The 25,269-nt window shown below is 44.9% G+C and overlaps 2 protein-coding genes across 2 annotated transcripts in view; one reads left to right on the forward strand and one right to left on the reverse strand.

Annotated features, from left to right (window-relative positions):
* The window catches only part of LOC138372162 (collagen alpha-1(VII) chain-like), an 83,907-nt gene that overhangs the window by 21,715 nt on the left and 36,923 nt on the right, over positions 1 to 25,269 (reverse strand). Inside the window, exon 4 of the mRNA XM_069337473.1 lies at positions 1,493 to 1,746. Coding sequence (XP_069193574.1) covers positions 1,493 to 1,746 — 254 coding nt within the window. The remainder of the gene's footprint in view (positions 1 to 1,492; positions 1,747 to 25,269) is intronic.
* Arf6 (ADP-ribosylation factor 6) overlaps positions 1 to 25,269 on the forward strand; it is a 147,855-nt gene that overhangs the window by 9,510 nt on the left and 113,076 nt on the right. The gene's annotated exons all lie outside the window — the stretch shown is intronic.

Below are 25,269 nucleotides of genomic sequence, written 5' to 3' on the forward strand. Positions count from 1 at the left end.
GGGGGACAGGAAGCCAGAGTGTATTCATACACTTTAGACTTATATCGAGATCCTGTTCCCCCAAGGTTGAATTACTGACTCCGCCCAAGATGCAACCCCCCAACAAGCGAATTGGAACTAATTTGGAACGAATTGAATTAATTCGTTCCAAATATCCACAAATATTAACTTAAAAATTCATTTTATACAGAATAATATTTATATTTTTTTTTACTATACCTTCCCTCTATTGATGACTTGTTGGTATATGGAAGATGTTGAGGAAGGGGGTGAGGCAGAGGGGTGTTAGTGTTTGGAAAGGGAGTCCCCTTCCATTATAACCTCAGGCAGTGATGATATTTCTGGGGTACTCTCTCTCCTACATTTTGCACGCATACCACTGACCTGGTTGTGGCTCACTGCTTGCTTGTCTTACTAAGAATCTGTCTAATGACACTTGATTGTCAACAAGTGACATCCCAACACCTCTCATACCCTGCACCTCATGCCACTGCTGTATGGCGTTAATATACAGTATGGCCCGATGTCTGTCTGCAGTATCCAGCAAAATTTCAAGTTTTTCGAATTTGTCTAGATATGGTGAAGTTTTGCTAGAAAAATATCCAGATGCGATTTTGCCCGGATAACCCAAATATCAGGTTTAGTGGAATTTGGATAAGAGATCGCATACAGTATTCGAAGCTCTGATAATTTCTAGTGTCCTTTACTCTTATATCCTCAAATCCTTTTAGTAATAGCACCCTAACATCACCCCTTCTAAGCTCAGGTATCCAGGTGGTGATTAAAAGTGAGAATCTCTGGAACTAAGTTACTGATAACTGCAGAAACGGACACACTCAACCATGTTTCAATCGGTTCAGTACAACCATGCTCAATATTAGTTCACACCAAATTTTTCACAGTAAATCTGTTTTCTTTCGCATAGTTTCATAGATTGAAACCAGTGGACCCTTGGTTTACAAATTTAATTCATTCCAAGAGACGAATCGTACACAGAAAATTCGTAAACCGAAAAGAATTTTCCCATAAGAAATTACGTAAATTTAATTAATCCGTTCCACACACTCAAAAATATTAACTTAAAAATGCATTTTATACAGAATACTACTCTTATTTTTTACTATACAGGTACTGTACTGTACTGTAACTTAATTGAGGACTCTTGTTGGTATTTGGAAGATGGAGACGAGGAGAGGTGTTAGTGTTTGAAAGGGGAGTTCCATTCCATTATAACATCAGGCAGTGAGGACCTTTCTGGTGTGCACTCCCTTGCACATTTTGCCCGAGTACCACTAGGTCCTGGTTGTGGCTCACTGCTCGATTTTCTCACAACAAATCTGTCCATGGAAGCTTGTTTTTCCCTTCTTCACAAGCTGTCTCTGTAGTAAGGCATCACATTGTCATTGAAAAGATTAAGGCAACGGCCTACTACAGCTTTCTCTGGGTGAGTCTTTTCAATAAAAGTTTGCATCTCTTCCCACATCTGACACACCTTCTTAATTTGTGCAGAAGGGACATTCTGTACTGCCTCATCCTCCTCCACTGGAGAAACATCATCAGCTGGGTTGTCTTGCTGTTCCTTTTGAAGGGCTTGGAGTTCTTCGGTGGTCAGTTCTTCATTGTGTTCTTCCACCAACTCCTCCACATCACCACCATCCAATTCAAAGCCCATTTGCCAGCCCAGAGAAACAATTTCCTCAACAGTAGGCGCATCATTTACAGGCTCAAACCCCTCAAAGTATTGTTCTGTCATACATTCAGGCCACAATTTTCTCCAGCCAGAGATCAGGGTTCTTTGAGTCACTTTTTGCCAGGCTTTGTCAACGAGTTTTAAAGCACTACAAATGTTAAAATGGTCTTTCCAGAACTCTTTGATAGTGAGGTTTGTGGCTTCAGTCACTTCAAAACATTTCCGGAAAAGTGCCCTTTCATACAGTTTCTTAAAATTCGCTATGATTTTCTGGCCCATAGGCTGAATTAGAGGAATGGTGTTAGGAGGAAGGAACTTTATTGTGAGAAATTTACTGTATCTGTGCATCAATTCATCTTCCAATCCTGGAGGATGAGCAGGAGCATTGTCGAGGAGAAGCAGGGCCTTGAGTGGCAAATGTTTCTCCTGCAGATATTTTTCTATGGCAAGGCACACCACTTCATTCACCCACTCCGAAAAAAAAATCCTAGTCACCCATGCCTTATTATTAGCCCTCCACATCACACACATTTGGGTTTTCTGCACTTTATACTGTTTGAAAACCCTTGGATTTTCAGAATGATACACTAGCACGGGTTTAATTTTCAAATCGCCACTCGCATTTGAACACAGCACAAGCGTAAACCTATCTTTCATAGGCTTGTGTCCGGGCAAGGATTTTTCCTCCTTGGTAATGTATGTCCTCTTAGGCAATCTTTTCCAAAACAGTCCTGTTTCGTCACAATTAACCACTTGTTGCGGTAGGTATCCCTCAGCCTCTGCAAACTCTTTAAATTCTTCACTAAATTGTTCAGCTGCTGGTTTGTCTGAGCTGGCATCCTCCCCATGCCTCACAACACTATGGATACCACTTCTTTTTCTAAATTTTTCAAACCATCCTCTGCTTGCCTTAAACTCTTTCGTATCTGCATCACTCGTTCCAGGGGTTTTCTTTAGAAGGTCTTCGTGCAATACCCTGGCTTTCTCACAAATGATGGCCTCCGAAACACTATCACCCTTTAACTCCTTGTCGTGTATCCAAATTATTAACAACTTTTCCACGTCTTCAAGTATTTGTGGTCTTTGTTTCGTCATTGTTCTTACATCTTTTGCCACTTTAGCACTCATAATGTCCTTTTTCTTCTTAAGTACAGGGCACCTCGATATACGATTGCCCCTACATACGATAATTTTTAGTTACGACGTAAATTTCATAAAAAAATGCGACTTGACATCCGATGGTGTCGTCGACTTCCGATATTTGTTGGTACACATTCGGGTCGACCGAGCGCGTGGTTCCTGGTCACACGGCCGACTTGTCTCAGTTTACTACAGCTGCCTGCTTAGTGACGATTGCGCCTATAAGAAATTCCGCTTTTGTGGTGATTTTTTGCATTTTGAACATTAAAGTAATTATTATATATCATGCCATGAGTCCCAGGAAAGTCAGTGGTAAGGCTCAACATATGAGATCCCGTGTAAGAATGACCATAGAGCAGAAACAAAAGATCATTCGTAAATATGAAGATGGTGTGCAGGTAGGTGAACTGGCTAGGCAGTACAACAAATCTCAGTCAATGATATCCACCATACTGGCTAAGAAAAAGGACATTATGAGTGCTAAAGTGGCAAAAGGCGTATCAATAATCATGAAACATAGAACACAAACACTTGAGGATGTTGAACAGTTATTATTAATTTGGATACACAACAAGGAGTTAGCGGGTGATAGCGTTTCGGAGGCCATCATTTGTGAAAAGGCAAGAAAATTGCATGAAGACCTTTTAAAGAAAACCCCTGGAATGAGTGATGCAGAAGTGAAAGAGTTTAAGGTGAGCAGGGGATGGTTTGAGAAATTTAGAAAAAAGTGGAATTCATAGTATTGTGAGGCATGGGGAGGCGGCCAGCGCAGACAAACCAGCGGCTGAAAGATTCATTGGCGAATTTAAAGATTTTGTGCAGAGTGAGGCATACCTACTACAACAAGTGTTTAATTGTGACGAGACAGGGCTATTCTGGAAAAGATTGCCAAAGAAAACATACATTACCAAGGAGAAGTCATTGCCTGGACACAAGCCTATGAAAGATCGGTTTACTCTTGTGTTGAGTGGTAATGCGAGTGGGGAAGAGGAGGCAGCTGAGGAAATTTCTTCAGGGGAGGATGTGCCAGTACAGAATGTCTCTTCCTCAACAATTAACAAAATGTGTGCAGCATGGGAAGAATTGCAAACCTCTGCTGAAACGACTCGCCCAAATCAAGTTGCAGTAGGTCGTTGCCTTAACCTATTCAATGACACTGTGATGCATCATTACAGACAAATGTTAAAACGAAGGGAACAACAAATGTCTCTTGACAAATTTGTAGTGAGACAAACAAGCACTGAACCACAACCAGGTCCTAGTGGTATTCAGGCAAAACGTAGGAGAGAGAGAACCCCAGAGAAAACATCACTGCCTGATGTGTTAATGGAAGGGGACTCCCCTTCCAAACAGTAACAACTCTCCTCCTCCCCCCTCATCACCATCTTCCATACACCATCAAGAACCCTCCATAAAGGTAAGAGAAACTTTGGTACTGTATTGTAGTTAGAAAAAAAACCATTGTATTCAGTATAAAATGTATTTGTTAATATTTTGGAGGGTGGGGAACGGATTAATTCAATTCCCTTTATTTCTTATGGGAAAAATCGCTTCGACTTACGATATTTCAACTTATGATCCATCTCTGGGAACGGATTAGCATCGTAAGTCGAGGCCCCATTGTATAGTGCATATTGTTGACGTGGCTTTGTTGTACTGCCTACAAAGTTCAATAACACGTGTATCATTTTCATGCTTCCGAATGATCTCTTGTTTCTCTTCTATTGTCATCCTCACATGGGCTTTCTTGCCTTGATCCTTACCACTGGCTTTCTTGGGACCCATGGTGAGATATATAATAACAACTTTTATGGTCAAATGACCAAAAATCCAACAAAACAGTGAAAATCCGGGTGAAGAATTGACGTGGGATAGTCACTGGGCGCGAGGCCCTGGTAAACTGAGGGGCGGAGGGGCGACGATCGCCGTACTACCACGTGCTAGGTCGGCCTGTACGCGTATCAACAAACTCGTGTTCCAAGGTAACCCTCGCCTTCCGAGGCATATTTTCCGAGCAAATCCTGCTTGTATTCCGAAAAACTCGTATTCAGGGACATTTGTATTCCGAGGTACCACTGTACGTGATTTTTAAATGTTTAATGTTGACCAAACTTTTTTTTTACTAGTTGTATATGAAAAGGGCTGCAACTGTTCTACGTTTCAGTATCGCACCCTTAATAGAAAGAAAGGGATTTTTTTTTATACACATTTTCAATAAATCTCTACAACCATAAGTTTCAAATGAAATCATTTCTATGACACTCATCTATCACATTAGCATATAATAAAGAATTTGTATAAGGGGGATTATTCAAAATATGTTTAGTTTTATTAATGCAAGTACTCAAAGTTCCCCTAAAATATATGCCAATATTTCAGGTTTACAAATATTTATAAAATCAATAAATGAACTTGGGGAATAAAGTATTTTATAGAGATTGTAGAGACATAAACTCTAAATATAAGGTGTAAATTTCATGTAAATTGAAAGAAAAATGAAAGAGGAATGTCAATTTTATATTACTTGACAATAAATAAAGTCAAAGATTCTGCCAACTGTGGTGAGGTTGACATCAACCAATTTTCTCCAAAATTTGCACCCGTACAGATAGGCTTACGTTCTGTAAGGTGTATAAGTTCCATGCAAATCGGCAGATATAAAATATAAGAAAAAAATTCGAGAGAAAAAAAGACATGATTTCAGTTGACACTTGTGTTTGATGTTAATTTTTTACCATTTTGGAAAATTTTTAACACAATTCAGTATTTTTTCTCCCTTCCTATTTATGCTACAATGCTGAGACTTGGGCCAGTTGAACTCAATTTCATATACAACTAGTCAAAAAAGTTTAATTGAAATTGAACCAGTTTTCACTTATTGCATATTTTCGTAATACTTAATGATAATGACACCAAGTGTAAACTATGTGGTATGTTAGTCTCACACCCTCACCCATTATATTCTTGCGTGTTTGATGATTAATGTACAGTATATAGAAACACTGAAATAAGAACTGTTCCTGAACAAATAGCCTGGATATGTCACAACGGGAAGAGTGATGATATTCTGGAGAGATGTAAGAATTGTGCACCAAGATTGTAACTTTGTTGAATTGTCTGAATGTCTGTTGCAAATTGTCTGTGTACCTGGTCATACAAGTATTTGTGTACGTCTGGTAACATACTGCATGTGTAAAGGAAGAAATGTATATGTTTATCACTCAGAATGTTCGGTAATATGCTTATTGTTAGAGATGTGTGTCTATATTCACCTATAGAGTCTATATAGATGTGTCACCACTACAGTCTCCGTGGTGTAGTGGTAAGACACTCGCCTGGCGTTCCGCGAGCGCTATGTTATGGGTTCGTATCCTGGCCGGGGAGGATTTACTGGGCGCAATTCCTTAACTGTAGCCTCTGTTTAACGCAACAGTAAAATGTGTACTTGGATGAAAAGACGATTCTTTGCGGCAGGGGATCGTATTCCAGGGACCTGCCCGAAACGCTACGCGTACTAGTGGCTGTACATGAATGTAACAACTCTTGTATATATCTCAAAAAAAAAAATATATATATGAATATGTTGTACTGAATGGTGTAGCTTGAGCTACCTATCCCTTTGTGTGTATTTATACCTGGATAAACTTATTTGAATTGAATACCTGGTGCCGACGCTTCATTATTTATCCTCTGATGTTTCACATTGTTTGGTCACTTGGTTTTCATTTATTTGCGTCCACAGAGATCTTATATATCCATATGTGCATCATACATGTAAAATGCCAGACAATTATTGTTTAACCCTTAGACCGCGCATATTACCGTGAATATAGGGGGTATAGTAGTGAAAAATATTCAAATTCTGTACAAATAACTTGAAAAATGTTAAACGAATCTCCAACTTATTGGCTTCAGTGTCGTGAAAATTTCATCAAAATATTTTCAGAAATTGATTTTAGACGAATTTTTAAAAAATAAGAACATTGTATTGATAAGAAGAACAGCTGCAAATAACTGGAAGTGAAGGATTATGCAGTAATAAAGTGATGCAAGCACCTGTCCGACGCTCGAAGAACAATAGTTGTAAGAAGTGTCCACAAAGTGGATATGCAGTTGGTGCCGTTATATCATTGCCGAGTAATACATAATAACACAAATAATAATGAATAACTATGTTAATATGATCTACTTTGTTATATATCATACAATTACATTGACCAGTGTTAATATATATGTTACTTTCATCAATGCCCCCCCAAATTTTTTTTTTTTTTATAGATTTGTTTTTTCTCCTTTGTTTATTATCTGATTTTGTTGTAACCTTTACATCCTGGAGAGTGCATGTTTTCATAAATATGTGAAGATAGAATGAAATTGGTCAACAAATAAGTCAGTTACAACTAGTAAAACTTGGGACTTTGAATTATTTTTGGCTGTTTTTTTTTATCTGATTTCAAAGTATTTTCTTTGTCTCTTTAGGTTGTTTAGATGATTAGGAACCATATTAGGGCTTTTTCACTTATATAAAGTATACCCTAAATATATCCTCTAAATCATTATAATTATCCCTATGTTTTGTTTTTTTGGGGTTATTTTTTCTTGACTTCATTTCAACACATATGACCTACAACTTTCACATATGCGAGTACGTATTCCAAACAATGTTTATGAAAACATTCAATTAAATTAACAAATTAAAACTACCATTAATCATTGTTGATAACTTCAACCTCAATTATCTCTGAAACTAGTGTGTCAACTTTGAGTGGCTTCTAAAATTCCAGTTTTTGACCGATTCTCACTATTTTGACATTGTGTGCTCAGCTGTCTGTTCTATAATCCCTTCAGAATGGATTTTTTATAAACTTTATACATTTGGAGTTATAATGTTTTTGGTCTAAATTTGTCACATATTTCAAATGCCCTATTGACAATTTTTTTTACAGTAAACTGTACTGAAAACCTATATTCTAATTTGATGAAAATGAAGATCATATGCTATTCTTGTAATGATCTGGGGCTCAGATCATTGGTTCTCCCTTCTCCCCTCCTTCCTTCTCCCCTCCTTCCTTCTCCCCTCCTTCCTTCTCCCCTCCTTCCTTCTCCCCTCCTTCCTTCTCCCCTCCTTCCATTCTCCCTTCCCCTTGGCCGTCATTCGTCTCCTCCTCTCCCCCCCCCTGTCGCCCATTTGTCAGGGCCAAGAGGTTGACCTGAGGGTGGTCTTGGATACCTTTGGCGTCCCCCACTCAACTTCCCCCACTCAAATTTCCCCTCTCCATCCACCTCTCATTCCCTCTTCCCTCTCAGCGGTCCCTTCCCCATACCAGACGAGTCAAATGTCCCTACCCTTTATCTTGCAGGAGACAGGCTTGAACATAATTTATCAGTTTTGTAAACATTGCTCGGGAGGTACACTAGACGAGGGTATCCAATACAGTGGTACCAGTGGTATCGCATAGCTGGGGAGAGCTGACTCAATCTTCAGGAATTCATGTAGCCTTCCACGGCAGATCAGTGAAGGTGATTGGCTTGAGATAAGGGCCAAGTCCTTATTGGCCCTAGAGAGCCAGACCTCAGGCCTAAGTGTTAAATGGTTGGCCATTGCCAAAATAATGGGTGGAGCCCTGGGGCTGTATTAGATGGTGGGAAGAGTAATCCTTCCCAGCAATAAGCTGGTAAAACAATTTCATTAGTGTGTCTTGGGGAGTGTATCGGGACTAGAGAGCCGAAAGCCCGCATCCTAAGGGGCTGAGGGCAGTCATCAACATCTTGGCCTTAGTGCTGGTATTTAAGGTATAGTGCACTTAAGTTCGTGTCCTCGGTAAATATCCATTGTGCCTCTAGGGGAATAGAATAGGGTATATGTTCAAATTGTCTTAGTTTACATATTTCATAAAATAAATTGTATAACTTGTCCAGTGGTATTCACTAAACTTTGTATTCACTTTGATATATTTTTCTACTTTGTAATTTTTGTATGTTGAATTGGAAACCCCCCATGTTCTCCTACAGTTAATAGATACTAAAGTTCCCCTTGGATTTAAAGAAGTAACGTAACTTAAACTAATTTTCCCAAAAATTTAATACTGAAATTCAAACTACCCTTGGAGTCCCATGATTACTGATTCCTTGCCTTCCTGGGGGATCGGTGATCGACACATTCAGGTATGGTTGGTTGGGAAGGTGGTGGCAGTGTTTAATGAGTTTTGTTATTGTTTTTTCTGGGGGGAGCCCCGTCGGCTCCCCGGAGCTTTACCGGCTGATATGCTAATGTCAGACTTTGGCATCAGTCATGTGTATGGAGTTCTAGGGCCTACCGGGGACCACGAGCCAGAACCTGGCCCCCTCAGAGAGGCAAGGGGAGCAATGGCCTATAGAAACCCCCGTGTGGTTGGAAGCATTCTATGTCTGCCATCGACCGGGTCAAGCATCCAGAAAGGTAAGCATTCCAAAACAAACCCCTATTCTGGTGAAAATTGCTACCTAAGCCGAACTAGTGGATAGAACTCTTCAACAGAAAACAAGGAAACTAGTATGACGTCATACGTCACCGCGCCGCTGTCTGCGCAGCTCCCCCCTCCCCAGGAGGGGGAAGGGGGAGCCCCAGACCTCCCACGCCGGCTATCCACCCACCAGTTCTTCGGCTGATGCTATAGGCAATGGTTATGTGCTCCGGCTCCAGTGGTTGTTTCAGCACTGTACCTAGAGTGTGGTGTCTGTTTTCTAGGTGGTGCGTGAGCCGGGAGTGATTCTTCAGTACTCGGGCTGCATGCGCCTAGGGTTCCCTTCCCTAGGTGCCCTGTGAGTACTGCCCTTGGGGCTTGGGGCCACCTTCCACAAGTTCCTTGGGTCCTGCCCCTGCTTGGCCGTTTACTGCTTGGTTTTCGGCCGCTCTTTGTGTGCTCGGGGGTTCTGTCTCCCTTGTTCGCCTTAGAGTAAGGGGCAGTGTTTGCACTGGTGGGGCGCGGGGTACTGTGCAGCTTGTCTTTACCAATCATAGCGGCCGGCTCTGTTCCGCTTGGGTACGCTGTCCTCTTGCGGGGTTTTCTTTTTCTTTTTGTTTATCTACCTGGTGGGGGGGTCTGCCTTCGTTCTTGCCCCTTGTGTCCCTTGTGTTCTGAGTATTTTCTGGTGGTGCCCCCTGCTAGGTCCCCGTGAGTGTACACGTCCCGGGGGTTCAGCTCTTGGAAAGTTGTTTGGTAGCTTTGGGTGCCGGTTAGCAGTACCCTGCCTGGGACTACCTGAGCGCGAGTCCTCTTAAAGTAAACGCTCGGGACCCTGGGAAACCCCTGGGGGCGCGCGGGTCCGATGGATGTGACCCCAGAGCCCCCATCCTCGCTTCCAGCGAGTTTGAGGGTTGCTCTCACCTTTTGTCTCTGGGTGACTCTCTGTTTTGCCTCCGTCTGCTGCCTGTGGGGTCGGTGACACCTTCGACCCGGAGTCCTGCGAGTTTGGTTGCTCGTTGTGGCTCGGTTACCCAGTTGTGCTAACACAGCGGGTGCGGGCAGCAGGGGCGTTGCACTTGAGCCTTGGTGGTGGCAACGTTCTCGTGGTTTCCTCCCCGGGAGCCCCGGGGCTGCCCCGTTGTAGTTCGTTTTGGGACTTGGGGGTGTTGGCTGCTTCGGTTCCATCCACGCCCCCTTGTCTTTTCCCCTGGTTCACCCTGCCTGCATCCGGTTCCTTACGGTCTGTAGGTTCGGGGCGGGGTTTTTGGTGGTATTGAGACTCGGGCAGTCTCGGGGAATTCCCCTTCCGGGGTAGTGACGGGGGCATTTGGGCCTGTTCCTCCAGCCGTGTTGTATGAGTCTGCCAGTGGGCTCCCTTCCTTAGTGTTTTCACGGCTGCCCCGGTTTTCTGGTACGGCCGGGGCTTTGGGGGAACGGCTCGGCCCCGGGGCCTGTCGTGTAGGTTCCCGGGGCTGGGGAGGGGCTGACTTGGGGGGGCCTTGGCCCCGTTAGACCCCGTGGGGGTTTTTATCCCCCTCTAGGCGGGGCTTGTGGTTACGCGGAGTGGGGTCTTTCCTCCCCACTCGCCGTACGTGCTGTTGGACGTCGGCCCCTCCCCGGGCTCGGTTCCTTGGCCTTTGAGTCGGTTGGTTCCGTCCTGTGGGTGGATGTTTCCTCTCCCCCCCTTTTTGGGACGGTGTTTTTGTCATGTTTCCCCTTTCGGTGGGGTTCTGCGTGACTTCTGATCTCGGGTGCGCCTGCGCCTTCGTGTGCCTTCGGGACTAGTGTTGGCTTCTGTGTTCTCGAGGGTACGGGAAGGTTTTTCGCTACTTCCCGCATTATTGGAACGTCTGTCGGCTCCTCGTACTTGTCGCCCTGTTGGGCTACTTGTCGCCCGGTTGGGCTACTTGTCGCCCGGTTGGGCTCCTTGTCGCCCGGTTGGGCTCCTTGTCGCCCGGTTGGGCTCCTTGTCGCCCGGTTGGGCTACTTGTCGCCCGGTTGGGCTACTTGTCGCCCGGTTGGATTCCTTTTTGGGCTCTTTGCTTCTTTGGCCGGTTTTCTTGTTCCTGCTTCCTCTTTTGGCTCCTTTTCTCGTGCAGTAGTCCTGGCTGGCGCCTTCCCGCAGGGAGGGTGTGCGGTTCGGCCAGCGTGTTATGCGCATGCGCCGTGGAGTTTGTTTTGGTCTGGGCGGTGTTTCAGTGCTGGGGTTTTGCGCCCTTTTTTGCTACAGTGCTTCGCCTCTCGTTCTTCTCCCTGGCTGCGGTATGTGCCCCTTCGCGCCGGGGGTGTCCTGGTTCCCTGTTGTGGGGAGGACACCGCGGTTTTCCCTGTCATGGGTGTGGACCGCCTCCTTCGCCTCTCCCTGTTCTCCTGCGGGTCTGGCAGGGTCCGGCTCTGGCGTCTTCACCTGGCGGTGCTCTCAAGTTCTTCTGGGCACGGTTGAGTCGTGTCAAGTTCGTGCCACCATTCGCCAGGTGAGTTTCTGCAGTCTGGCGTCTTTTGGCCGGGCGCTGGATGCGGCGGTGTTTCTATACCTGTCTTTATTTAGGTATATTTTGTACGACTGAGACCGTTCGCACACCAGTGACTGTCCCTTATCACCCCTTCCTGTCCCCCCTCATGTGCATGTCCAACCCATGCTGGTGTCATTCAGGGGACCCTCCCTTTTTAATGTTGTGAGGTGTGGGGGTTGTAGGGTTGGTTCTGTACTCACCTGGTGAGGCTCCTGGCTGTGCTTGCAGGATTTGAGCTCTGGCTCTTGGGTCCCGCCTATCTGGTAGAACTTGCGGGATAGTACCAGTGGAGTGCAGTGGTGCTATTGGCACTTTTGGGGGACACTGTATTGCCATCAGTGGTCTGTGCTTGTTACACGACCTACTTGCGAGCATAAGCCTTCTTGCTGGTTCGTCCGTGGACTTCCAGGGCGCACTGGCCTGTTTTCGTATGGCAGTTCCGGCCCGTCCTGGTTGTGGGGGTATGTGGGCCGGTGGACTGCTCCTAGCAGCTGCCTGGTGGGCCATCCTCTGGCCGGTCTGGCCTAGCCTTGGACCGGGCTTCAGGTGTAAAAGAGCTCCCAGTACCTCATCCAGCAGGTATCGAGCGGGGTTTCTCCGCCGTCGGTCGCCTGGTGCAGGTTTCTGGGCCTGCAAGGTTTTTGTAGTGTCTCCGTTGGCCCTGTCTGGGGTCTGCCTGCTCCGTTCTCTGCCTTTGCAGATGGGAGTTGCTATTTACAAGTTGCTGCTGCTGCTGCACGTGTGCATTGGTACCGTGTTTCACGGTGGCGTGTCCTTGTTCCTGTGTCCGGTTGTGGAGTGGCACTTTGCTGCCGTTTTGTGCCTGGGGATTGCGTACGGTTTTTGTCCCTGCCTGATTGTCCACCCCTGGTTGTTCTCCTGGGGTTTTTTGTGCTTCTGCTCTTTCTTCCTGCCTCCTCTGCAGCAGGGATGTTCTGCGTGTCTTCTTAGGCGTTGGTCAGCCTGTGTCCTGTGATGTGCTTATTTGTCTCGGTCTATTGCAGTTGTTCGTGCCCCTTGGTTCGGGTCCTGTTCTGGCGGCGACCCTTCCGCCTTCTTTGGTTTTCCTGCCCTGCCGGTTGTTTTTTTTTTTTTGGGGGGGGGGGGGGGGGGGTTCTTGCGATGTCTCGCGTCGGACCCGTCGTTTCTGAACTCCTGGCGGGCTTGCATGCTTGGGGAGTTTTTCTGTTCGGCAGACGTTCCATCTCCTTGTGCCGCCTGGGTTTCGGTGGTCGCGCCCGAGATCTTCTCGCGGCTCCGCCTTTTTCCTGGGCTCGGGGGGCCTTGTCAGGGCTGCTTATGTTCTGCCTTGTGGTCTTGCCTCCGGTTGGTGGTCGGGTGGCTTCGTGGTAGGTGTCCCACCTGCGTGCTTCTCTTGGCGGCAGTATGGGGTATTTTGGCGGTCCTTCCTTTTCCTGTCCCTTCTTAGGTGGTTCCTCTTGTTAGCTTGGTTTACTCTCGGCTTGGTTTTCTAATGGGGGTTGGGGGCCGTCGTCTTGCCACATACTGTCGCCTCTTTTCGTGCGGCGCAGGCGGAGCCGCTTCAGCTTGCTTTCGGTCTTGGTGTTGCTTCTGCACCGTTAGTCAGCTGTCTTGTGCGTCGTTTCACCTCCGGCCTGTTCGTGCGCCGCTTGCACCATCCTGGTCTCTGGTCAGCGTGCTCTGTCTTCTCCTCGGTTGGTAGTGCCCCTTCGGTTCCGGTGTGTTTTTTCGACGGCTCTTTCCTTTGGGCCTTTGCCTCTGGGGGTCGGTTCGCTGAGTTTTCTTGCTCCTTCGGTTTTAGCGTTTTGGTTGTTTGATGGCAGCAGTCTCCATCTTTTCTGGCGCGGGGTGGGGCTGCTGCATTCTGGAGGGGTCCAGGGTTTGTTGGTGCTTCGTTGGTCGGGCCGGGGGTGTCGTTTGTGTGTTCAGTGGCGGCCCTCCGCTGTTGTTTGCGTGCCACGGCGTTTGGGTCCGGAGCGCGTTTTGCGTTGATCCGGTTCTGTTCTTCCCGGTTCGCGGGTGATGGTGTCCCAGGTGGTCAGCCGTGTTCTTGCGGCTAAGCTGCCTGTGTTCTTCCCTCATGCCTGTGGCGTTCGTGGCTTCGCTGCACTCTCGCTGCCATCTGGGCGACGTGGCCTTGCAGTCTTTCGGGCATGGATTTTTGGTGTTCGTGCAGGGGCCTTGCTGCTCGTGGTTCTCGTGTTGTTCCCAGGATTTTCGGGGCTGTGGCGCCTTGGGTTGGCATTTGCTGCCAGTTGTCTCGCCTCCTTGGGGGGTGCGTGGTGTCCGCCTCCCGGTTTTGTCCCTTTGACCTTCCTCTGTGGGTAGTTAGCTCCGGGGAGCCGATGGGGCTCCCCCCAGAAAACCAGCGTTGAATGTAATGAAACGCCATTTTCTGGGTGAGACCCGGAGGCTCCCCGGCAACCCTCCCTCCCTCCGGTCGGCGTTTTTCGCGTGTTTTGACACCCAGCCTCAGAACTGGTGGGTGGATAGCCGGCGTGGGAGGTCTGGGGCTCCCCCTTCCCCCTCTTGGGGAGGGGGGAGCTGCGCAGACAGCGGCGCGGTGACGTATGACGTCATACTAGTTTCCTTGTTTTCTGTTGAAGAGTTCTATCCACTAGTTCGGCTTAGGTAGCAATTTTCACCAGAATAGGGGTTTGTTTTGGAATGCTTACCTTTCTGGATGCTTGACCCGGTCGATGGCAGACATAGAATGCTTCCAACCACACGGGGGTTTCTATAGGCCATTGCTCCCCTTGCCTCTCTGAGGGGGCCAGGTTCTGGCTCGTGGTCCCCGGTAGGCCCTAGAACTCCATACACATGACTGATGCCAAAGTCTGACATTAGCATATCAGCCGGTAAAGCTCCGGGGAGCCTCCGGGTCTCACCCAGAAAATGGCGTTTCATTACATTCAACGCTGGTTTTTTTTAATAAACTAGTAACCCTTGTCCTTGATGTATCTTCCTCATTTAATATTCCTCTTATATACGTGGCAGTCCAGTGAGGGGTCATACTGGACTGTAACAGTGTTGAGCTGGGGTATTGAGTGAAGAGAGAGAGAGATTTACAACAGGGATTTCGATCACGAAAGACGATCATAGAGGTCAGAGGGATATTACAATGGTTGGGGTTTTTACATTCTGAAAGAATAATAACATTAAATGAATAATTGGTGAGGGTTCATATTTTTTATACTGAATTGAAAATCTGAAGTTTTCAATATTAAATTTTAAAATTAATTTTGATTCTCTTGTTTTTCAAGTTATGCTGTGATTATTTAGACAAAGTTGGAGCATTTGCCTAGTTGATTACGCAAAACAAAAATTGGAAAGGGTTTGTGCAAGTTTTAAAAACTTGTGTTAAATTATTTTATGTAAAATCATATACAGTATGTATGTATTACACGGTCTAAGGGTTAATGTTCCTAGAATAAAGTCGCATACGTCAGTTTTTGTGCTTCTTTAGGGTGTGTCGCCCGGCCTTGTTTCTGTTCATGTTAAGTGCCTGATGCATTTTCTCCTGGTTTGTCCTTTTCTTCTGTGGTTAGAATAATTTCCGGGAGCCACAAGGGGCTCCTTTCAGACACCAGCGTTTTATGTAATGAAACGTCAATTTCTGGAGGAGCCCTGGTGGCTCCCTGCCTTCCTCCCACCCAGCCTTCTAGGTTCATTGGGTCATCATGGGTTCTTTCATCAAGTCCAGAACTGATGTAGGGAGCTATGGCTGTGCCCCCCTGGTGGTGGTAATTGGTACTAATGAGTTTAGAGCGGGTTTGAGTGAAACCCTTCTTTCGTGTGACACTCTTGTGGTGGTAGTTTAGTTTTGTGAAGAGGGCCATCTCTGTGAGAGGGCCAGGTTCTGGCTGTGGTCCTTGGTAGGCTAACGGAACTTGATTGAATATGATCAAAATGGCACCAAACTGCTGAAATATGATGAAAATGACACAAAAGTGAAGGGGGAGGGGGGAACCGGTCGGCTGAGCAGACAGCACGCTGGGCTTATGATCCTGTAGTCCTGGGTTCGATCCCAGGTGCTGGCGAGAAACAATGAGCAGAGTTTCTTTCACCCTATTCCCCTGTTAGCTAGCAGTAAAATAGGTACCTGGGTGTTAGTCAGCTGTCACGGACTGCTTCCTAGGGGTGGAGGCCTGGTCGAGGACCGGGCCGCAGGGACACTAAAGCCCCGAAATCATCTCAAGATAACCTCAAGAAGGCTCATGTGACCTTTTAGTGTGAAGCAATCTTGGGAAGATATTTTCAAGAAGCCACTGGGGCTTCTCTGGTAATTGAAGTTTCATTACATTTAAGGGGCCGTCAGATTCATATATGCCAAAAATGAAAACTAGTTCGATTTCAATCAAACTTTTTTGACAAGTTGTATACGAAAAGAGTTTCATCTGGTCCAAGTCTCAGCATCGTAGCATAAATAGGAAGGGAGGAAAAAATATTGAATTATGTCAAAAAATTTCCAAAATGGTCAAAAAAGATTATCAAACACACGTGTCAACTGAAATCATGTCTGACTCTATCATATCTATCACAATAGCATATATTAAAAAAAATATATAATTAGTTTTATTTAAAAAAATTAAGTTAAAAAAATAAAATTTAGATTTTTTTTTTTTTTTTTTTTTAAATTTTATTTTTCTTATTTGTTTATTGGACAATTTACATGAAACTTGTACACGTGACTGCACATAAGCCTATCTGTAAGGGTGCCAAGGAGGCCAGGAAACTGGTTGATGTCAACCTCAGTCACAGATGGCACCACCTTAGACTTTATTATTTTCTTATTTATTTTCAAGTAACAAAAATTCTTAGAACTTAAATTTTGTATTCAATTTACATGAAACTTACACCTTATATGTAGAGTGTATGTCTCTAAAATCTGGCACAAGCTCTGCTTCTTAAGTTCATTTATTGATTTTATAATAGCAATAAACATATGTTTGTATAATTTTTTGGGGGAACTTTGACGATTTGCATTAGGAAAACTACAGATGTTTTGGAAAATCCCTTCCTAAATATCCTTTATTATATGCTAATGTGTCAGAAAAGTGTCATAGAATGATTATATCTGAAAAGTGTGGTTGTGTATAAACACTTGAAAATGTGTAATATTTGTTGAAAAAAAAAAGAATCTCCCTGTCTATTTAGGCTGCAGTACTGAAACTTGGAACAATTGCAGCCCTTTTCATATACAACTAGTCAAAATATATTGGTTATATTGAACAACTTTTAAAAACTAACTGACGGCCCCTTAATGCTAGTTTTATTTTTAAGCTTTATGTTTTAAATATTTTCTGATTTATTTCCTCTGTTGTCTGTCCAACCAGTTGGGTTGGAGGGTAGAGCGACGGTCTGGCTTCATGCAGGTCGCAAAATTCAAATTCAAATAAGTTTATTGAGGTATAAATACACACAAAGGGATGAGGTAACTCGAGCCTATCCTCACCCCATTCAGTACGTGTTCATATATATGTATGTATGTACTGTATGTATGTATATATATGTATGTATGTATGTATATATATATATAATATATATATATATATATATATATATATATATATATATATATATATATATATATATATATATATATATATATATATATATATATATATAATAATATATATATATAGACACATCACAATTAATCAACATACTACCAGCCATTCTGAGTGATATATACATTTCCGGCCCCTTCCTAGTGCTAGTTGTAATAGCTTAGGACTTTCCTCTGATAATTCCCTTCCCTTCCTGTTTTGTCCTTGGTAAGACTGTATTTATGTACATATAGTGAGCCAAATTTTGTTCATGGCAATTTTGCCGATTACAAAATTTTGTACGTATTGAACTACATTTTAAAATTTACATCACTTTTAACATTTATCTTTTTCTTTCCAGGTATGTGAGGTGTAGGCCTGTGAATGAATTATTTTTCTGTACTGTAAATATGCACACAGTCCTCTACTACAAGTAAGTTCTCCAGAGAAATATGCTCACAAAAAGTTCTCAAAGGTAATTATGATTACAAGAGTTTCACACTGTAGTTATTCCCTGTGGCTTAACCCTTGTAGTTGCTTGAGAGCGATTGGCCCATATGCTTAAATCACCTGGAGATGATTTAAAAGTACTCTACTCCATTTTATTACAAAAATATATTCTAGAGGGAAGTCATTTGACACTAGTGTCCAACAGCCTGGTTGACCAGACGACCAACCGGGAGGTCTGATCAGAGACCGGGCCATGGGGCCATTGATCCCAGGAAGCTACACAATGTAGACACAAGGTAGGCCATGTCTGGCGCATCACTATCTAGTGATATATAATATATATATATGTATGTCGTACCTAGTAGCCAGAACGCACTTCTCAGCCTACTATGCAAGGCCCGATAGGCTCAGGAATCTGTACACCTGTTGATTGACGGTTGAGAGGTGGTACCAAAGAGCCAGAGCTCAACCTCCGCAAGCACAACTAGGTGAGTACACACACACACACACACACACACACACACACACACACACACACACACACACACACACACACACACACACACACATACCACAGGGTTCAGTTCTTGCACCAGTGATGTTTATTGTGTACATAAATGATCTACCAGTTGGTATACAGAATTATATGAACATGTTTGCTGATGATGCTAAGATAATAGGAAGGATAAGAAATTTAGATGACTGTCATGCCCTTCAAAAAGACCTGGACAAAATAAGTATATGGAGCACCACTTGGCAAATGGAATTTAATGTTAATAAATGTCATGTTATGGAATGTGGAATAGGAGAACATAAACCCCACACAACCTATATATTATGTGAGAAATCTTTAAAGAATTCTGATAAAGAAAGAGATCTAGGAGTGGTTCTAGATAGAAAACTATCACCTGAGGACCACATAAAGAATATTGTGCAAGGAGCCTATGCTATGCTTTCTAACTTCAGAATTGCATTTAAATACATGGATGGCGATATACTAAAGAAATTGTTCATGACTTTTGTTAGGCCAAAGCTAGAATATGCAGCTGTTGTGTGGTGCCCATATCTTAAGAAGCACATCAACAAACTGGAAAAGGTGCAAAGACATGCTACTAAGTGGCTCCCAGAACTGAAGGGCAAGAGCTACGAGGAGAGGTTAGAAGCATTAAATATGCCAAAACTAAAGACAGAAGAAAAAGAGGTGATATGATCACTACATACAAAATAGTAACAGGAATTGACAAAATCGACAGGGAAGACTTCCTGAGACCTGGAATTTCAAGAACAAGAGGTCATAGATTTAAACTAGCTAAACACAGATGCCGAAGAAATATAAGAAAATTCACCTTCGCAAATAGAGTGGTAGACGGTTGGAACAAGTTAAGTGAGAAGGTGGTGGAGGCCAAGACCGTCAGTAGTTTCAAAGCGTTATATGACAAAGAGTGCTGGGAAGACGGGACACCACGAGCGTAGCTCTCATCCTGTAACTACACTTAGGTAATTACACTTAGGTAATTACACACACACACGTACGTATCAATTGGTAATTATTACCTAAGTGTAATTACCTAAGTGTAGCTACAGGATGAGAGCTATGTTGTCATCCTCTGTCATAAGACTTTTAGGTCCAGATAGACAGTCATGCCAACCCTTAAGTCAACCCAACCAGTTTTTCCTGTAGAATCTCTGGCTCTATCATAAAAACTAAGATGATTTGTTCCACAAAATCTTTGTTTGAAACCCATCCTGTCTGTCCAATATTATGTCATTACTCTCCAGGTGTTCTACCCATTTGGTTTTAACTATTTTTTCTGTGGGGAGCCCCTGTTGGCTCCCTGAAGCTATCTGAATTGATATGTGCTATATTAGTTTGGGGTCCCTCAAAGATGTGCAGGGAGCAATGGACTATGAGCACTTCACATTTAAAGTATGCCATAATTGCCATCGACCGGGGAGGGCATCCAGAAAGATGGGCAAAACAAAACAGATTGCAATCTGGTGCAAATTGCAACCTATGTCTGAATATGGCAAAAGAACTCCCCCAGAAAGAACACAAACAAGCAACACCTCATCCAACTAGCACTCCTGTTTGTTAGTGTTACCCCCTCCCTGACGGGGTCCTGGCTCAGGTGAGCCGCCACCCCACCACTCCAATACTTGAATTGATGTGCTTGGGTTAACTCTGTCAGCTGTGGCCTTAAGTTCCTGTTCTGGATTTTGCCCTGTGTGGCTGTACCAGCAGTGTGTGTGGTGTGGTGGCCAGGTGTCTTATTGTACGCAGAGCAGCATGTGCCTAGGGTGATCTTCCCTAGGCGCTCCGTAAGTACTATCCTTGCATTTCGTGGTTATTTTCCCAGGGGCGTTCGAGACTCGCTCACGTTTCAGGACAGGCTTGGCGTTGTCTTCGCCCTTGGGGTACGTCAGAGATGTTGCACTTTCCTGTCTTGCCCCGAGTGAGGAGTGTTATTGGCTGGACTGGGCAGGGCGTACTGCAGCTGATGACTATCTCTGGCTGCCAGTTTTTTGTGGGTCTTTGGAGCTTTAGTTTTCCTTTCTAGCATTTTTGCTTTATGGTAACTTGAGAAGGTTTGCCTAGCTTCTTATTAGGCAAGCCTTAATGTTGCAACTGTGATACATGTCACTAATGTGTGGTGGTCCTCTGTTGCTCCGAGGTTTCATGGCTGCTACTGGTGGTGGTCAGTTTGCCTGCTGACTGACAGGGTTGTACCAGCTTAGCTAGCCCCAATGCCAGGGCTTCCCATAGGGTTTGCTCACTCTATGGGCCCTGGAAAGCCCCAGTGGGCTTGGGGGTACCATGGATGTTTCTTGGGAGTTCTCTCTTGCATTGTGCAATGTTGAAGGTTGTTCATCGCCCCTGCCTTGGGGGAGACGATTACTCCTCCTGCCTCTGCTTTGCTGCCTGTTGGATCGGCGACACCTACGACCCGGAGTCTTGCGGGACTTGTACCTTGCTTGTGCTTCAGTATACATTTCTCGTGTGCAGATGAGAGGTCAGATGCAAGTTATCCTCTCCTCCTTGCAACGCACTGGGTTGGTTGCCCGGTTGGAGGCTCTGGAGCTGCCCCGTTTGGATTTAGGGCTCGAGGGCCCTAAATCCATAATTTATGGGGGGTGTTGGTAAATCCATGAGGGCCCCCATGATTTTTGGGGGTGTTGGTTGCTTTGACTTTGGTTCTGTCCGTGCCCCTGTTTCCTTCACAGGTGGGCGTGTTCACCCTGCTATTCCCTCCCTGCTTCTGGCTCCAAACCATCTGAGGGTTTGGGAGTCAGGGTGGGGGTTTCAATTGGGTTAATGTCCTGGTGGCTTTGGGGGTGCCCCTTCTGATTCGGGCGCGGAGGTGGTTGAGCACATTCTTCCCACCGAGGCTTCCAGTTTATCCCAGCCACCTTCCTTCTCGGAAGCCTTTTCCTTGGACTCTGCCTTATCTTCAGAGGTAGTGAGGGTTGAAGAAGGCCCTGGAGCCCTGTGTTGGGGGTTCCCGGGGCTCAAGGGGAGCCAGCTTAGAGTGCTTGGGCTCCTTTTGTCCCTGCTTGGGCCCTTATGCCCTCTAGGCACGAGTTGTTGCTGGTGAGGGGGTGGTTTTTGTCCTCTCCTTGACTTTTGCGTTTGTTTTACCATATTTGCCAGCGTGATTTATCATCCTCAGGTCGGGTACATCCATCTTTTGGCTTGGGTGTTTATGAACAGATCTACAAGGGCCGTGACGGGGATTCGAACCTACGTCCGAGATCTTCCCAGGCACTGCCTTAATTGACTGAGCTATGACATGGTAAAAGAGTTGAAACCAGAAGTTCTACTGGACTTACCTGGTTTGTGTCTCACAGAGGCTGTAGGATCCAAGTAAGTCCAGTAGAACTTCTGGTTTCAACTCTTTTTACCATGTCGTAGCTCAGTCGATTAAGGCAGCGTCTGAGAAGATCTCGGACGTAGGTTCGAATCCTCGTCACGGCCCTTGTGGATTTGTTCATTGATGCATCACGCTATTGTGATTTCTGTGTGTTGGATGTTTATGTTCTGGCAGTTATTTTGATTTACTGTATGTGTTACAGCGACTGGCCGCCGGGGCGGCACTACTAGTTGTCCAGTGTCTTCCCAGCTGTGTTTGTCATTTTCTCATGTTTGGCTATGGCGGCTTGATGTTAGCCCCCTTTTCATTTAATTTTTTTTTGTGTGTGTGTTTTTACCATAGTTCATGCGCTCTTGTTCTTACTGGTAGCTTATTCATTCGCTTTTGTGTGACATATCTCTCGTGCGGGTTATGTTTGCTATGAAAGGGGCGGGGAGGTACGTGAATTGTGTGGGGCGACAACACCACATCACTGCGGAGGTATCGTCGGTGGTTTGGGTAAGTTTGTACTTGTCTCGTTGCCCTCTTCTTGCTGTGCTTGAGGGGAGTTGTGCTTTGGCTCTTCGGGTCCGCTTCTCTCCCATTGTTCCCCTGGGGTGCACATTCCTGTGCTTCTTGAGCTTCTGCGGTTCTCTGTTTGCTGCCTTCGCCTTATCACTGCCTTCTGCATTCCCTTTCTTTCTTTTCTGCATCTGGACATGTTCTTTTTCATGTAACTGTGGTTCCTTTGGGTACTCAGTTCCCTCCGTTGTCCCAATATGGATGCACTACTCTTGTTGATTCATCCAGTTTGTTCTACCCTTTCTTGTTTGCAATTACGGAAGCCACACTTGCTGTGTATACTGTATATGGGTCCACATGAGGATTAGCTCAAGCTGAAGAATGCCATGCTATGTCTTGTTTATTTATAGTTCCCAGTGTTGTACCCTGTCTGTTCCCCTGGGGACTTTACCACTGTGATGCGCTGCGTTTATTATGAAATTCTCCCTGTGCGCCGAAAGTCAAGTGTTCTCGTTTTTTTTTCTTTGTAAAATGATAAATTCCCTTCCTTGAACATGTACAGTACATGTTAAAAAAAAATATCGAATTCCACTTACTTTGGTTGTGGGGACGTGGACAGTGTGGTGCGGGACATCACCATGGGTTGTTCGCGCTTGTGTGAAGCTCCCAGAAGCGGTCATGTGGGCCATTCAAGCCTCACGAGTTGCCACCAATATATTTACAATTATTTTTCTATGTATTTTCAATGCTTTATAATTTTTTTGTCATATGATGCACATTTCTGTTCTTTACAATATGTTATACAGTAGAACGTTCATAATGTTGCAAGGAACTGTGATACATGTCACTAATGTGTCCACAACAAATCTTCATTAGCACAATATTACCTGTTCAATATTCAATATATTTACAATATGTACTTTCATGTATTATGTATACAGTCTCACACTGTACTACACCCTCAGTACTTCAGAAGGGAGTGACAATCAAAGCAGTCCAAGGTACACAGTGTGACTGTACTTGATGCACCAGGTACACACAGATTTTTGTTTGTTTCTTCGTTGTGTGTGCTTGCAAATAATGCATTCATGTACACCCTTGGCTTTAGTACCTGTAGGTGGTATGTAGCCAAGCTTGTCAAGTGTAAGGTGCTCTTGAAAACATTATGGGAAAAGGTCAGTTTGCGAGGTAGTCTTGAAAACATCGCTTCGTAAAGTAGGACTGAAAAGTGTCGGGTATTCTGGAAGAGATTCGGCTATTCTTGAAAAGATCGCTCTGTAAGGAAGGATTGAAAAAATCCAGGTTTTCTTGGAAAGATGTAGGAAGAGCTCAATGACTAACTTCTGTCTGGTATCACTCGTATCTTCACCTGTAGCGGGTGCAACACCAACATCAGAATCTTTCAAACTGTGGTTTGTTACAAAATTATCAGTCCTCCGTCGCGAATTCATGAATCTTGGAAAAAATTCAAGATGGCTGCCTCTCACTGGAAGTCCCAGGAGTCCGTTTCGCACCAACCTACTGTGCACGCATTTTGAATAGTACAAAATCGTAAATTGGTGTTTTCTTGGACTGCACAGTTTCTGGCGAACGAGTTTTCTCGGCCAGTGCAGTCCAGTGGTTAAGGGTAGTGGTCCTGTCTCCCAGTCATTACGGGCCGTCTTGTGTACACGACTGTGGTACTTCTGTACATTATTCTCTCGGTCTGGTGTTCATAAACAATAGTCATTGGATTGTTTTCTTTCTTTATTTTTGTGCCTTATATGCAATAATTTGTGCCTTTAACAGTCTCCGTGGTGTAGTGGTAAGACACTCGCCTGGCGTTCCGCGAGCGCTTTGTCATGGGTTCGTATCCTGGCCTGGGAGGATTTACTGGGCGCAATCCTTAACTGTAGCCTCTGTTTAACGCAACAGTAAAATGTGTACTTGGTTGTAACAACGATTCTTCGCGGCGGGGATCGTATTCCAGGGACCTGCCCGCATCGCTACGCGTACTAGTGGCTCTACAAGAATGTAACAACTCTTGTATATATCTCAATGATGACCTTGCTCTTTATGCTCATCTGGCTCCCAAGCCTACGGCCCTCGGTATCCTGTCCGTATAAAGGTTGTTTTTATGATGGGGCTCTTTTTCTCGAGGTCACTTACAAGAAAAAATAAAAAATCTTTTGTTTATATTGTGCGTCTTATCCACGGTGTGTCACAGGTTGTCAGCCATGTCATACAATTCAGCCAGCCTGTGGTCATCTATCGTGTTACTTGATGAGAGGCAGTAAACGGTGCTTGCTGCAGTGTTTGGTAACATGTTTTGGGTCGACATTAGGGCACGTGGGTTTTGGAGGTTGAACAGGGTTCTGGCCGCCAGGTATTTCGTGGACGTTTCAGGGCCTGTCCGGTCTTGTCACTCTGGGACTTCGGTAGCGGCCGACAGTTCCTTCTTTGCAGACATGCAATGCTACCGCCTTCCCGGTAAGTCCCTGTTTTCCTTCTCTGTGCATAGTTAGCTTCTGGGAGCCAACGGGGCTCCCCCAGAAAACCAGCGTTGAATGTAATAAAATGCCATTTTCTGGGCAAAGCCCTGGAGGCTCCCTGATTCTTTCCCTCCCTCCGGTCAGCAGTTTTGGGCTTTACATCAGGCCTCGAGCTGAGCTGGCAAGTAGCTGGCTTGCCTGAGCAGGCTCCCCCTCCCCCCTATGGGGGAGGGGGATACACTAACAAGTGGGAGTACTAGTTGAAGGCAAAGTTGCTAGTTTGTTACTTTCTGCATATTTTTTCTTTTCTTTTCTTTTCGTAGGCGTTTCTTTGCGTTTTTGGGCTGTAAGTGGCAGTTTACCAGACTATTTGTTTGTATTAGCTCGCCTATCTTTCTGGGTGTCCACCTCAGTCGATGGCAGAATACAACATACTTTAAATGTAGAGTGGTCATATGCCAATGCTCCCTGTGCCTCTGAGGGAAACAGGTTCTGGCACTGGTTTTCGGTAGCCTTAAGAATGCCAAGTGACTGATGACCCCAAACCAATATAGCACATATCAGTTCAGTTAGCTTCTGGGGGCTTCGCCCAGAGAATGGCGTTTCATTACATTCAACGATGCTTTTTTTATACTGTACATTTAAAAATAAAAATGCG

This window comes from Procambarus clarkii, chromosome 38 (assembly GCF_040958095.1).
Source record: "Procambarus clarkii isolate CNS0578487 chromosome 38, FALCON_Pclarkii_2.0, whole genome shotgun sequence".
NCBI lineage: Eukaryota > Metazoa > Arthropoda > Malacostraca > Decapoda > Cambaridae > Procambarus > Procambarus clarkii.